Source organism: Callithrix jacchus, chromosome 5 (genome assembly GCF_049354715.1).
Source record: "Callithrix jacchus isolate 240 chromosome 5, calJac240_pri, whole genome shotgun sequence".
In the NCBI taxonomy this organism is placed as follows: domain Eukaryota; kingdom Metazoa; phylum Chordata; class Mammalia; order Primates; family Cebidae; genus Callithrix; species Callithrix jacchus.
In genome coordinates this window covers 7,910,870-7,926,237 of record NC_133506.1, presented here as the reverse complement: position 1 = coordinate 7,926,237, position 15,368 = coordinate 7,910,870, and the positions used below count along the sequence as shown (strand labels likewise).

Sequence of the window (15,368 nt, the reverse complement as noted above, 5' to 3'; positions counted from 1 at the left end):
GAAAGCAATTGTATTTCTATTCTCCCTGTCCGACTATCAGGAAAGTGGGCCTGAGGCATGGAGGCACAATTATAATACGCCCGGTCATATTCTCTTATTGGTGCAGGCAGAGCTGGTAAGGGAAACACTCTATTGCTTGGGATGAGTGACTGTCCTAGCATTCAGGTCACACTATAAAGCTCTTGATCTCCCTTTCATTACATTTAAGTTCGAAGCTACGAATGAGGATGTCCAGGGTGAGAAGAAAATTGAGTAACCTCATGGTGCAGTGACAGAATGCTCTCCGTAGTCAATTTAGTCTGTCCCCGTCTTCTAATGCTTAGAAATCAAGTCTTCTATTCTCTAAAGTGAAGTTATAATACCTACATTCTCAGGTAGTTGTAGGAGGTCTAATAAGAAAATAATTATCAAAGCATTATATAGGATGCTTTTGTATTACTATCTACTTCAAAACTACATAGGAAATATAGCCTTCAATCTGTAGAAAATCACATTCACAGTTGGTGTTCAATCCTTTCACATTATAAGCCAATTGTTCTCAGAGTGTGGTCCCTGGACCAGCAGCACTAGCATCACCTGGGAACTTGTGAGCAGTGCAAATTCCCAAGCCTCCTTGCAGAATAGGAAACTAAAAGTGAGCCCTAGAAATCTGTGCTTTAGCCATCTCTCCAGGTGTTTCTGATGGACATGAAGTTTGATAATAATTGCTATGGCAAGCTGTGGGCCGCAAACTGTCTTCAAGGATGACATTGCTACTGCCTATCATTCCTGAGTGGGTGTTTTGGACTAACCCTTACTTGTTCCTGGTCCTATCTTATTTGGATTTCTACCCTAGAATTGCTAGTGCAATAAAATCGTGGTGCTTTTCCAGACATTGTTGAAAGGAGGGAAGGTGGAAAGGGGGCTGTAGAGAGAAAACTGACACCGTGATAAACTTCTTTGCTTTAATGAATCGGGGATCCTAGAGCAGGAGGCAGGCTGGAATGTTCAACTGGCGGCAGAAACACGGGAAGCAGCCGTCCTAGTCACCGGAGTCATCGAAGACATCAAAGTCTTATTCATCATCAAACTTCTTCTTGTTGCTGCTGTTGAACGTCTCGTAGTCTTTTTCTCCACACGGACAGAGGGGTGACCAGAACGTGTTTTACCTGGAACACAGCATACACTTTCTTTGCCGCACGTCACCCAAGCAGGCTTTGCATACACCTCTCCGGGTTTGCACTTCTTCTTGCAAAGTCCAGCTTTGTTTGCACACTTTTTCATAAACCAGTTACCTGCGTAAAGTAATTATATAGATTATTAAGCCTAAGTATTTGTCACAGGAGAATAACATAGCAATAGCTTTTGAGCACTGATTATTCAAGTGTCTTTCCAGTTGCTTTGGCATATTTTTCCTAATCGTAAACACCTACTTTGAGGAGTAAGTGAAATTTCATAAATATAGAGACAGAATTCTTTAGATATGTATGAGATTCTCATTTCTGAAATCAGAATTCTGTATACAAATACCAGGGGCCTATTTCCCATCATTTTATATGGGAAAATATATAGCATGTTATTATACATGAATACAAAATCTCCAACCCATTTCCTAAAATGCAGCTAAAACACAAACAACACCTAAATACAGTGAAAACTATTATTTTAAAAATAAGAAATGCTCAAATAATTGATGTCATCTTTCTCACCATTACTGAAACACACATGGCTTTTGTTGCCAATTGGTGAGATTTGCAAAATGTCCTTACATGTTTCAGAGATCCTAAAAAGTATATTTAGAAGGTAACTCTAGGGTTGTCTTATATATTATCTGGTTTAAAATGTCATGTCAAATTATGGAAAGATAAATATGAAATTTTAATCTATATCTATATGCCTATATGATATTGAGATATAGGTACATTTTATAAGATTTTGGGAATAAAAAAGGCATTCTATTAGGAATATATTCATTAGGGAGACATTCTGCAGGGTTTGCCTATATACGTGTACATATTTTATACATATGAAAATATCTCATCATGTGGTTTAACGCATAGAGGCCCTAGCGTGGTGTTCGAGCTCTTTCTTACCTTGCTTAACTCATTACTCTATTTAATCAGCAAGTATATAATGAGTGTTTACCATGTCAAGAATTCTGCAAGATGCAGGGAATAAGACAATGAACAGGAAGACACGATTCGATGAACTTACATTGGAGAGAGAGCAAAAGAAAATAAGCAAGTGGATGAAGTAACTCCAGACTGTGGTAAGTACAACAAATGAAAGAAATGACGTGAGGTAACTGACAGCAAGTGGAGACAGCAAACTTCTGAATGCTATTACCACTACTATTAACCATTATCAGCTCTTTAATCCTCCTCTGATGATCAGAGTTTTTAACTACATATATATGTATGTTAGAATAAACACACATACAAAGTGTAAAAAAAAAGACAACATACAAGTATGTGATATATGTCGATGTATGTCATTAGTGTCCCAGAGACAGAAGGAGAAATGACACAATTTCAACTCACAGAATTTCAAGGGTGCAATAGGTCTGAAACCTCTTTTGAGACAACCATGAGAGCATTATAATTTCCCCTTATCCACTATCAATTTGAACATTTCTGCAAATTCTAGGGAACGTAAAGTACTATCTCTAGAGGCAGGCTATGGAGTTATTCTATAACCCTCCACCCATTAGGAAATGACGCTAAAAAATGTTAGTTTGTTTCTTTGTGCCTTATGTAAAAAGCAGGTTTGAGTCCAGTGTGAAAAACAAAATCATAGGTGAATAACTCTTCTTAATATGGAGAAGGACTTTCTAAGTTAATGGAAGAATGCAAAGAAAACACCAACAGATCTGACATCATGAAAATGAAAATTATGTGTCTCCATGCACACGTATGTTCACTGCAGCACTGTTTACAATAACAAAGTCCTGGAACCAACCCAAATGCCCATCAATGATAGACTGGATAAAGAAAATGTGGCACATATACACCATGGAATACAATGCAGCCATAAAAAAGGATGAGTTCATGTCCTTTGCAGGGACATGGATGAATCTGGAAACCATCATTCTCAGCAAAGTGACACAAGAACAGAAAACCAAGCACTGCATGGTCTCACTCATAGGTGGGTGTTTAGCAATAAGAACACATGGACACAGGGAGGGGAGCATCACACACTGGGGTCTGTTGGGGGGTGGGGGCCTCGGTGAGGGATAGTGGGGGCAGGGAGATTGGGGAGGGATAGCATTGAGAAAATACCTAATGTAGGTGACAGGGGGATGAAGGCAGCAAATCACTATGGGATGTGTATGTACACCTATGTAACAATCCTGTAAGATCTGCACATGTACCCCAGAACTTAAAGCATAATAATAAAAAAAGAAAATTATATGCATCAAATAAATAATACATTTTAGAAGCAACCAATATATTTGGAAACATTTGCAAGAAATATGAAATATAAATGTTAAAAATACAAACACACCAATAGTAACCATTGGCAATATGTGCCAGTTAACTTAGAAGAAATAATACCCTTGGACCAAGCAATAGAACTTCTAAAATCTACCTATACAATCAGATAATCTCACAATGATATATTAATAAGATTGTACAATGTTATTTACAATAGTCACATGTTAGAAAAAATAATCCAAATGACGCACAATTAAGGACTCTCCAAGTTAATACTGGTACAAAAATATGACAGAATCATAAGTATCTACTGCAAATTGTGTTTTCAATGAATGTTCAAAGACCTGTGAAAATTTTCCTGATACAATCTTAGGTAAAAAAATAAAGTAGGTTATAAACTCATATACCAGTCTGTTGCAAGAGAAAACTAAAAGCAGTGATGAAATGCAGCCCATTTATTTCTAAATTGCTTTCAGTGTTCTTGTCTTGGTTTTGTAAATACAAGTTATAGGGTAAAGTAAAAATAAGAAATGCTTGCACAGACAGAGCTGAAATCTAATATAGACTTCCAAATTTCCCACACAGAATTTTTTTTTCTTTTCCATTTTACAGTCCTGTAGGTATTTAGAAACAGCCTTCCCTATTCTGTTAACCACATCCAAGAACAAACAAAAAATCAGAGACCTTCTCTGTAAGACTAAGAAAACTGAGGGGAGTAATATTACATAATTGTTACCTTGGAAGGAAATATCGATGACAAAAAATAAATAAATAAAATGAAGCAGGGCTTGACTGGACTGACCCAAAGTGCTAGGACGGAAGTTTGGGGTTTCAAGATCATTTCTACCTTTGGAGGCAACTTTACGGGATTTGCCTTACCCTCCTCCCCAGCTCCGATCACAGATCCTGCTCTACCTAAGAGCCTTGAAGTGTCTTAGAACAGAGGTGGTTTGAAGAAGTAGGACAAATCTCAGCCCTGGTCCCAGTGAGAAACCAGACCCCACTTCCACAGACCACTTAGAAATAGGGACTCCTTGTGCAGGACCCTGTTCTAAGACAGTGTTTTTTCTCCCCGAGATTCTATTTACCTGAGACCAATTGGGCCAGGAGCATAAAAACTGCAAGGGTGAACAGTAAGGACTTCATCAGGAGGCAGTGGGTTCTATAGAGTCCAGAAGTCTCTATTCAGTATGTCTCTGAACACAGATTTTTACTGTCCTTCTTAGTTGGGGTTGGGCTCAGCCAGAAAACTGGGAGGATATAGGATAATGTGCCAACATAACTTCAGTCTATTGGCCAGCAACTCTAACTGAGGCATCACTGTTCAGGAGTCCTGTGCTGGGCATGCCTTGGGGGAAGAATAAAGTCTTAGAATAGAAGTTGCAACCCCTACTGAAATGTATGGCAATTTGGAGAGAAAGAATTACAGAAAGAATTTATGCTGCTCTACCACGGCTGGGTACTCATAGCTGTTTTTTTTTTTTTTTTCTTTTCCCCCACAGCCTCCTGTGTTAGTTCTATCAGGATTCCTCTTACTGCATGTAGCAGGTTGCTCACCTCTCTGTCTCTCCACCTAAAATACAATGTCTTTCTGAACATTTATGACACATTATTCATATATGTATTACATAAAATCCTTTTCTTTTCTATAATATTCTTTTCAGAGAAGAATATAAGCAATTGTTTTTTAACTGACCAAATTAATACTTTGTTGATGATCTGGAAATTTAGAAAGTCATTTTATAAAGAAATAAATAAGTGCTCAAAGATAAATGCACAAAGAAGTCTTTGGATCTACATCTTAGCTCTTCTATAGAGTAGCATAAAATAAAGTGCATCCATATGATTTAATTCTGTGCTTCTGTTAAAAAGAGTGTAGCAGATTTTATTTTACTAAACATTTTTTGAGTGAAAAATCAACATTTCAGAACAACATGCATAGTAATGATTCTAATTTATGTGAAAAAGTTATGTCTGTGTATATAAGTAAATGCATGAACTAAAAATGCAAGTCACATGTCATTCTAATAAAAGTAGTTTTCTCTGGATGGAATTGAGTTTAACATGGCATCCAAAGAAAATTCTATTTGTTTTAAAGATTTTTTTTTTTTTTGAGTGCCTGACTATACTGTGACTGGAAGCTATAAGGTCCTAGAGGTTTTGTTTTCTGTGAGTTTTTATTTTTTAATTTTGAAATTTATTGAGATATAATTGATGTACATTGAACTGCATTATTTAGAGTGTATAATTGATGAAGTTGGCAAATGATGCACCAGCGAAACCATTACCATAATCAGCATAATGTAGATATCCTTCACTCAAAGTGTTTCTCATACCTCTTTGGTATCTACTGTTTCCTCTTCCCTTCTTTCCCCCTACCTCCATGATATCCAGGCAATGACTGACTTACTATTTGTTCTTAGTTTAGCAGGATATAACATTTGTGTTTGACAGCTTTTTTTTCTTGTAGCTTTCTTGACAGTCTCTCGAATATTACATAAATGAAGTAATATAGCATTAATACTTTTCTCTTTGACTTTTTTCATCCAAGGCAATTATTTTGAATCACATATATTTCATGTACCACTAATTCATTCCTTTTTATTGCTTATATTCCTTTTTATGCACATATAGTTTGTTTATCCATTTACCCCTTAATGAACATTATGATTGTTTTCAGATATTAACTGTTACAAATAAAACTGCCATGAGAATTTGTGTGCAACTCTTTGTATAGCCATATGCTTTCATTTCTCTTGGATAAATAGCTAGAAGTAGAATGGCTGAGTCACAGGGTGTGTGTGTTTTACTTATTAAATATGTGTATACTATGTTTTTTCTTTGAAAATTGTGCTTTCTCTCTGTTCTAAGAGGTCTCAGTGTTGTCCCTATCAAACCGATAAATAAATGTTCCGTGTAAAACGTGGCTATAATAAACCTTTGTGTTTCATAGTTCCTGTAAATATTTTTCCAAATAGTGGTACTTTTTACACCCCCACTAGCAATATTTGAGAGTTCACTTTTTTCCCCACATCTTTACCAATATTTAGCATGTTAAATTTTTTGTTTTTGCTTTTTTAAATTTTAGCTATGTATTTTATTTTTTGTTAAATTTTATTTTTTTTATAGATTTAGGAGTGCAAGGGCAGATTTGTAACATGGACACACTGAGTAGCAGTAAAGTCTGAACTTTTAGTATAACCATCATCAGAATAGTGTACATTGCACCAGTTAGGTAATTTCTCATCCCTCTCAGGCCCAGTAGTATTTGTTTTATGAATCTGGGTGCTCTTGTGTTGGGTGCATATGTATTTAGGATGGTTATATCTTCTTGCTGAATTGATTTTTTTTATCATTATGTAATGACCTCCTTTGTTTTATTTTACTGTTGTTGATTTAAAGTTTGCTTTATCTGATATAAGGACAACTACTCCTCTCATTTGGTTTCTGTTTGCGCAGAATGTCTTTTTCCACCTCTTTACCTGAATCTGTGTCTTTACTAATAAAGTGAGTTTCGTGTAAACAGCATATAGTTAGTTCATGTTTTTAAATCTATTCTGCCAATCTGTATCTCTTAAATGGGGACATTTAATCCCTTTTCATTCAAAGTTAATTTTGATCTATGAGGTTTTGTTCCTGTTGCAATGTTAATTTTTTACCTGGTCGCTCTGCAGTCTCAATTCATTGCTTTGTAAATCCTGTGAGTGTTATACTTTTGTGAGTACTTATAATGGTGGGTATTGAACTTTAATTTTGACTTTTAGACCTCCTTGGAGAATTTCTTTTAGGACTGGTCTAGTGATGATGAATTATCTTAGCACCTGCTTGTCAGGAAAGACTTTATTTCTCCATTTATGATGCTTAGTTTCGGAGGATATAACATTTGTGTTTGACGCTTTTTTTTCTTTAAGAAGCCCCACAATTGGACCCAATCTCTTCTGGCTTCTGCTGAGAAGTCCACTGTTATTCTGATGAAATTTCCTTTGTAGATGACTATATGCTTTGCTCTTGCTGATTTTAGACTTTTTTCATTCATGTTGACTTTAGATAGTCTGATGACTATATTTCTTAATGAAGTCTGTCTTGCAAATGTATCTTCCTGGCGTTCTTTGAGGCTTTTGTATTTACATGTCTAAATCTCTAGCAAAACTAAAGAAGTTTTCCCCAATTACTTCCTCAAACAGTTTTTCCAAACTCTCACTTTTTCTTTTCCCTCTGAGTACCTGTGACTCATAGGTTTAGTGACTTTACTTATGAGTACTTTACATAATCTTATATAATCCCATGCTTCTTGAAAGCTCTGCTCATTTTTTTAATTCTTTTTTCTTTATTTTTGTCTGACTGGGTTAATTCAAAAGAGATTTGTCTTCAAGTTCTGAAACTCTTTCTACTGCTTAGTTTAGTCTGTCGTTAGAGCTTTCAACTATATTTTGTAATTTCTTAAATGAATTTTTCATTTATGGAAGTTCATTTAGAAAAACCTATTTAGGCTGGGCACAGTGGCTCACAACTGTAATCCCAGCATTTTGGGAGGCCAAGGTGGGCTGATCACTTGAGGTCAGGAGTTTGAAACCAGCCTGGCCAACATGATGAAGTCCTGTCTCTACCAAAAATACAAAAAAGTTATCTGGACATAGTGGCACACATCTGTAGTTCCAGCTTCTCAGTAGGCTGAGGTAGGAGAATCACCTGAACCCCAAAGAGGGAGGTTGCAGAGAGCCGAGATTGCACCACTGCACTCTGGCCTGGGCAACAGAGCAAGACCCAATCTTAAAAATAAATAAATAAATAAATAAACAACAGAAAGAAAACTATTTAAAAAAATCTATCTGTTTAGTAGATTTTTCATTTATATCCTGAATTGTATTTCTGATTTGTACTGATTTTTTACTATCTCTTGGACCTCACTGAGCTTCTTTAAAAATCAATATTTTGAATTCTTTGTTTGGTATGCCAAAGATTTCATTTTGGTTAGGGTTCATTGTGAAAGAGTTAGTGCAATCCTTTGGGGTGTTGTAACACTCTGTTTTTTCATTCTTCCAGAATTATTTCTTGGGCTCCTTCTCATTTGGGTCAACTATCTGTTCTTATTTTTTAATTTACTTTCATTTGGTCAGGACTTTTACCCCCTTGAGGATGCGATTATAATATATATATTGTGTAGGGTCATTTGGCTTTGGTTCTGGGTGCTTTCAGTGGCAAAGACTCTGTGTGAGTTTCTTGATTATAGGTAGCCTTTGTGTGGTGGCTTTCTCAAATGGGTTGTAGTAGTGATTTGCTGGACTAGGCTCACTGCCTCCTACAGAGCCAGAGTGCAGGAGTCTCAGGAAGCTTAACTTGTTTCCCTGTGCTGTGCACTTGTGTTAGCCGATTGTTTATTGGGTTGTGGAGTTAGAGCTCCAGACCAGTAAGTGTTGCTTATGAATAAAATCTGTGCAGAAGCAGGTGGGTATATGCTTGATCTTTGTTTACTGGGAGAAGCTCTATGTTGTCTCAGACAACGGGCAGGTCTATGGAATACACACTGGCCCGAGTTCCCTGCTCAGCCCCTAAGGGGAGGATAAAGCTGAGTGGAGCTGAACTGTCGAACCTGCCTTCAAATAGTTCATTGGCAAGCACAAGCACCAGCCCTTGTAGTAACAGGGAGAATGGTGTGTACTCTATGAATTCCTTGGTTATAAATAGTCTTCATGTGGTGACTGTCTCAAATGCCAGTTGTAGTAGTCATGTACTAGGCATGTGATGAAGCTCACAGTCTCCTGCAGATCTTGAGAAAAGGTCTTAAGAAGCTTATCTGATTCTCAAGCACTGTGCACTCAGGTCAATACATCTTCTATTGGGTTGTGCAGTTTGACCTCCAAGCCAGTAGGTGACACTTGCAGCAAGAGCTGAATATGGTGGTAGCAGGGAGTATATATCTTATCTTTGTTTACTAAGAGAAACACTGTTGTCTCAGGAAATGGTCTGTGTGTGGAATGCATAGTGGCACGGGCTCCATTCTCAGCCCCAAACTGGGGGCAAAGTTGGGCACAGCTGGACAAGGCAGGCCTGCCCTCAGGTTTCCCAATGGCAAGCACAATCATTAGCCCTGATGGGAGTGTGGAGGAATTATGTAGACTTTTTACGATTTCCTTGTTACAAATAGCTTTACTGTAGTGGCTCTCTCAAATGCCAGCTGTAGTAATAATTTACTGAGCAGCTGAGTGGGCTCAGGTATCTTGGGTTTCTGGGCCATTGTAGGGAATGGTGGCAGCTGACATCATGGAAACTTATATCCTACCTGAACATACTACAGTTGTCTCTTGCTCAGTTTTTGTTTCTGTGTGCATGAAATATCTTTTTCTATCACTTTATTATCAGTCTATGTATCTTAACAGGTGAAGTGAGATTCTGGTAGGCATTATATTATTGGGTCACTTTTTAAAAAAATTCATTCAGTCAGGTCTATATGTTTTCACTGGAATATTTAATCCACTTACAGTCAAACTTACTATTTATATATGAGGACTTTTTCTTGTCATTTTGGTAATTAGCGTTTGGTTGTTTTATATAGCATTTTTGGCTTTTTCCTTTCTTATTATTTATAATCATGGTTTAGTGTTTTTCTGTAGTGGTAACATTTGAGTCTTTTCCTCATTTGTGTGTTTGCTCTAACAATGAGTTATACTTTTCTGTGCTAAACAAAATCAGAAAAGAAAAAAGGAGACATTACAAATGATGCCACAGAATACAAAAAATCATCAGAGATGATTATGAACAACAATACACTAACAGACTGAAAAATCTAGGAGAAAAGGTAAATTCCTGGACACATACCAGCCACCAAGATTAAATTAGGAAGAAACAGAAATCCTGAACAGACCAATAATGTGCAATAAGATTGAATTAGTAATAAAAAATCTCTGAATAAATGCCCAGGATCAGATGGATTCACTGATGTACCAAGTTCTACCAAATGTATAAATAGTTAACATAAATCCTCCTCAAACTATTCCAAAAAATCGAAGAAGAGGGAATTCTCCCTATAGCATTCTATGAGAATTACTCAGATACCAAAACCTGACAAGAATACAACAAAATGAAAGGAGCTACAGGCCAAAATCCCTGATGAACATAGATGTAGAAATCCTGAACAAAATGCTAGCAAGTTAAATCCAACAGCACATCAAAAAGGGAATATATGGTAATCAAGTGGAATTTATCCCAGAGAAGCCAAAATGGTTCAACATATGCCAATTGATAAACAGGAAACATCAACAAAATGAAGGACACAAACAATACGATCATCTGAATAGATGCAAGAAAAGGCATTTGATAAAACTCAACATCACTTCATGATAAACTTCAACAAACTAGCAAAGAAAGAACATACCTCAACATAATAAAGGTCATATATGACCAACACACAGCTAACATCATATTGAATGGGGAAAGGTGACAGCCTTTCCTTTAAGAACTGGAATAAGACAAGATGCCCACTTCCATCATTCTCATTCAACGTAGTACTGGAAGTCCTAGCCAGAGCAGTTACACCAAAGAAGAGATAAGCGGTATCTAAATGGGAAAGAGAAAGCTAAATTATCCATCTTTACAGATGACATGATTTTATTTAAAGAAACCTGAAGACTCCACCAGAAAACTCTGAGAACTGATAAACAAATTCAGTAAAGTTGCAGAATGCAAAATCAACACTAAAAAATCAGTAGTGTTTTTATATGCCAATAATGAACTAGCTAAAGAAGAAGTCAATAAGGCAATTCCAGCTACAAAAAATACCTAAGAATAAATTTAACCAAAGAGGAGAAAGATGTCAACAAGGAATACTACAAGACACAGAAGAAAGAAATTGAAGAGGATACAAACAAATGGAAATGCCTCTCAGGCTCATGAAAAGGAAGAACTAATTTTTCTAAAATGACCATAATTTCCAAAATAATCTATGGATTCAATTCAATTCTTGTAGAAATACTAATGACATTTCTCACAAAAATAGAAAAATTAATCCTGAAACATATATGAAACCAAAAAACCAAAATAGCAAAGCTGGTGGCATCACACTACATGCCTTCATCAAGGCTACAGTACTTAGAGCAAACAGTATGGTACTGGTACAAAAATGAATGTCTAGATCAATGGAACAGCATAGAGAATCCAGAAATAAATTCACATATTTACAGCCAACTGATTTGCAACAAAGGCACCAAGAACTTCCACTGTGGAAAGGACACACTCTTCAATAAGTAGTCCTGGGAACTGGACATTTATATGAAAAGAATGAAACTAGACCGTTATCTATCATCACATACAATATTCAACTCAAAACAGATTAGAGACTTAAACCTAAGACCCCAAACCATAAAACTGCTAAAAGAGCACATAGGGGAAACACTCCAGGACTGCTCTAGGCAAAGATTTTATGGCTAAGACCTTGAAAGCACAGGCAACAAAACCAAGAACAGACATCTGGAACTGTATCAAACTCGAATAAACAAGGGACTAAACCAAAAACCAAAACCAAAACAAACAAACAAAAAACCCAGAAACAGAAACAAATAATCTCCTTGAAGAAATGAGCAAAGAACATGAGCAGACATTTCTCAAAAGACATGCAAATGGTCAACATATATATGGAAAAAAGCCCAATATCAGTAGTCATCAGGGAAATGCAAATCAAAACATTGTTTGATGCTCTGTTTTTAGGCACATACACATTAAGGGTTGTTATGTCTTCTTGGAGAAATAACCACTTTATTATTAGGATAACGTAAGATGTTTTTTCTTCTGTCTTCTTTCAAGATTCTAGCTTTATATTTCGTTTTGTGCAGCTTGAATATGACCTAACTAGGTATAGTTTTTTTTTGTTTTTTGGTTTTTTTTGCATTTATCCTGCTTGGTATTCTTTGAGCTTCTTGGATCTGTGGTTTGATGTTTGATATTAATTTGGGGAGAAGTTTTTTTTTCATTTTAGTCTTTCAAGTTTTTTTCTTTCTTTTTATTTTACTTTAAGTTCTGGGATACATGTGCAGAATGTGCAGATTTGTTACATAGGCATACATGTGCCATGGTGGTTTGCTGAACCTATCAACTCATCATCTAGGTTTTAAGCCCCACACACATTAGATATTTGTCCTAATGCTCTCTCTCTCATTGTTCCCTACCTACTGACAGGCCCTGATGTGTGATGTTCCCCTTCCTGTGTCCATGTGTTCTCATTGTTCAACTCCCATTTATGAGTGAGAATGTGCAGTGTTTGGTTTTCTGTTCCTATGTTAGTTTGCTGAGAATTATAGTTTTCAGCTTCATCCATGTCTCTGCAAAGAACATGACCTCATTCTTTTTTATGGCTACATAGTATTCCATGGTGTATATGTGCCATATTTTCTTTATCCAATCTATCATTTATGGGCATTTGGGTTGGTTCCAAGTCTTTGCTATTGTAAATAGTGCTCCAATAAACATACACGTGCGTATGTCTTCATAGTAGAATGATTTACAATCCTTTGGGTATATACCCAGTAATGGAATTGCTGGATCAAAGGCATTTCTGGTTCTGTATCCTTGAGGAATCACCACACTGTCTTCCACAATGGTTGAACTGATTTACACTCCCACCGAAAATTTTCAATCGTTGTTTTAAATATTTCTTCTGTTGCTTTCTCTTTCTTCTCCTTCTAGTACTCCCATAACACGTAGGTTACAGCTTTTGCAGTTGTCCCACAGTCCTTGGATATTTTACCTTTTTTGTCTTTATATTCTTTGCTTTTCAGTGAGTAAAGATTTTATCGGCCAAAAGTGAAATAGATCAATACAGAGAATAAGTTGGATATACAAGCTACTTTTGATGGCTTTGCAAATTGTGGACTAACTATATTAATATCTGATGTATTTGACTCTAAGACAAGCAGTATTTTCTAGAGATAATGGAGGCCATTTCATAATGATTAAAGGGTCAATCCATTAGAAAGACATGATGTATTTAATAATAGAACTTAAAATAGATGAAATAAAGATGGACAAAAGTACATTGAAAATAGACAAATCCACAATTAGTTAGAAATTTAATCATTCACTGTTGGTTATTGATAGCATAGCTAGACCAAACATTTAGTAAGAATGTAGCAAATCTGAATAATACTACCATCCACCTCAATCTAATTAACATGTATAGGTCACTACATCCAATAACTACAGAATACTCACTTTTTTCATGGAATGTTCACTGAGATAGAAAAGTGTTGATTCTTTAAAGAAGTCTCTATAAATGTCAAAACATTAAAATATTACAGAAATAATTGAAAAATAGCCATCAATTAAAAATATGGTATCTAGAAAAATATCGATATTAAGTTGGAAACCGATAAAAATAAGATGTTAAGAAACATACAAAATATTTTTAAATTAATTAGCATACTTTTATGATATAAAAGTATTATAATTTAAAATTTAAAAAGTATTATTTAAAATTATTTAAAAGCCATGTGTTAAAGATAAAATTATAAGAATAATTAATATATATTTTGAACTGAAAAATGTTAAAATACAACATTTTATAACGTGTGAAATACAGCTCCTGCCTTGCTTAATAGAAAATCTTTGGCTGTAGATGCATATCATCAAAGAAGCAAAGTTTACAAACAAGATTATTTTTCCTACCTACTAGGGTTTCTCCTAGGAATGCAAGACCGTCGTTCTCAGCAAACTGACACAAGAACAGAAAACCAAACACCATATGTTCTCACTCATAAGTGGGTATTGAACAATGAGAACACATGGACACAGGGAGGGGAACATCAAACAATGGGGCCTGTTGCAGGGTGGGGGACCTAGGGGAGGAATAGCAGGAGGTGGGGGGATTGGAGAGGAGTAACATTAGAAGAAATACCTAATATAGATGATGGGGGGATGGATGCAGCAAACCATCATGGCATGCATATACCTATGTAACAATCCTGCATGATCTGCACATGTACCTCAGAGCTTAAAGTATAAAAAATAAAATTAAATTAAAAAGTAAATCAATGTATAGAGAGTTAGTTGGCCAGGTGTGGTGGCTCATGGCTGTAGTCCCAGAACTTTGGGAGGCCAAGGTGGACAGATCACAAGGTCAGGAGTTCAAGACTAGCCTGGCCAATATGGTGAAACTTCATCTCCACTGAAAATACAAAAACTAGCCAGGCATGGTGGTGCACACCTGTTGTCCCAGCTACTCAGAAGCCTGAGGCAGGAGAATTGCTTGAACCCAGGAGACGGAGGTTCCAGTGAGCCAAGATTGCGCCGTTGCACTCCAGCCTCGGCTATAGAGGGAGACTCTGACTCAAAAAAAAAAAAGGTTAGTTATAGTATTCTCTTATTTTATTTTATTTCCATAGGGTCTTTAGTGATATCCTTTGTTTTATTCCACAAGCTGATAATTTGTGTCTTTATTTCTTAATCTTGCTAAAAGTTTGTCAGTGTTATTGATCTTTTCAAAGCAGCAGCTTTTTATCTCACTGATTTTCACTATTGTTTTTCTGTTTCCAATTTTATTGATTTGTGCTGTTATCTGTATTATGTTCTTTCTTCTGCTTACTTTGCATTTAATTTGCTCTTCTTTTTCTAATTCAGGCAAGAGCTAAGATTACTGCTTTGACATTTTTCTTCTTTTGTAATATAAGCATTTATTGCTCTAAATTTCTCTCTTGGCACTGCTTTAGAGCAAGTTATGAATATGTTATTTGTTTATATGTTCATTTTCATTGACTCTAATATATATTTTATTTTTATTGAGACTTCTCTTTGACTTGGAAGTATGTTGTGTAATTTCCAAGTGTTTGTAGGTTGTCCATTGTATTTCTGGTATTGATTTCTAGTTTGATTTCACTGTGTCAATCATATAGAGAATACATTTTGATTTAAATTCTTTTTAATTGGTTGAGTCTCCTTTTTTTTTCCCTCTAGGATATAGTCTATCTTAGT

General features: G+C 35.9%; 1 protein-coding gene across 1 annotated transcript; it reads right to left on the bottom strand.

Moving 5' to 3' along the window:
- Positions 1-984: 984 nt before the first annotated feature.
- On the bottom strand, positions 985-4,647 carry DEFB126 (defensin beta 126). The gene is given in 3 exon segments (XM_003732811.6): positions 985-1,163; positions 1,165-1,274; positions 4,502-4,647. Coding segments are annotated over 3 exon segments (267 nt in total). The 5' UTR covers positions 4,560-4,647; the 3' UTR covers positions 985-1,064.
- Between the last annotated feature and the right edge of the window lie 10,721 nt (positions 4,648-15,368).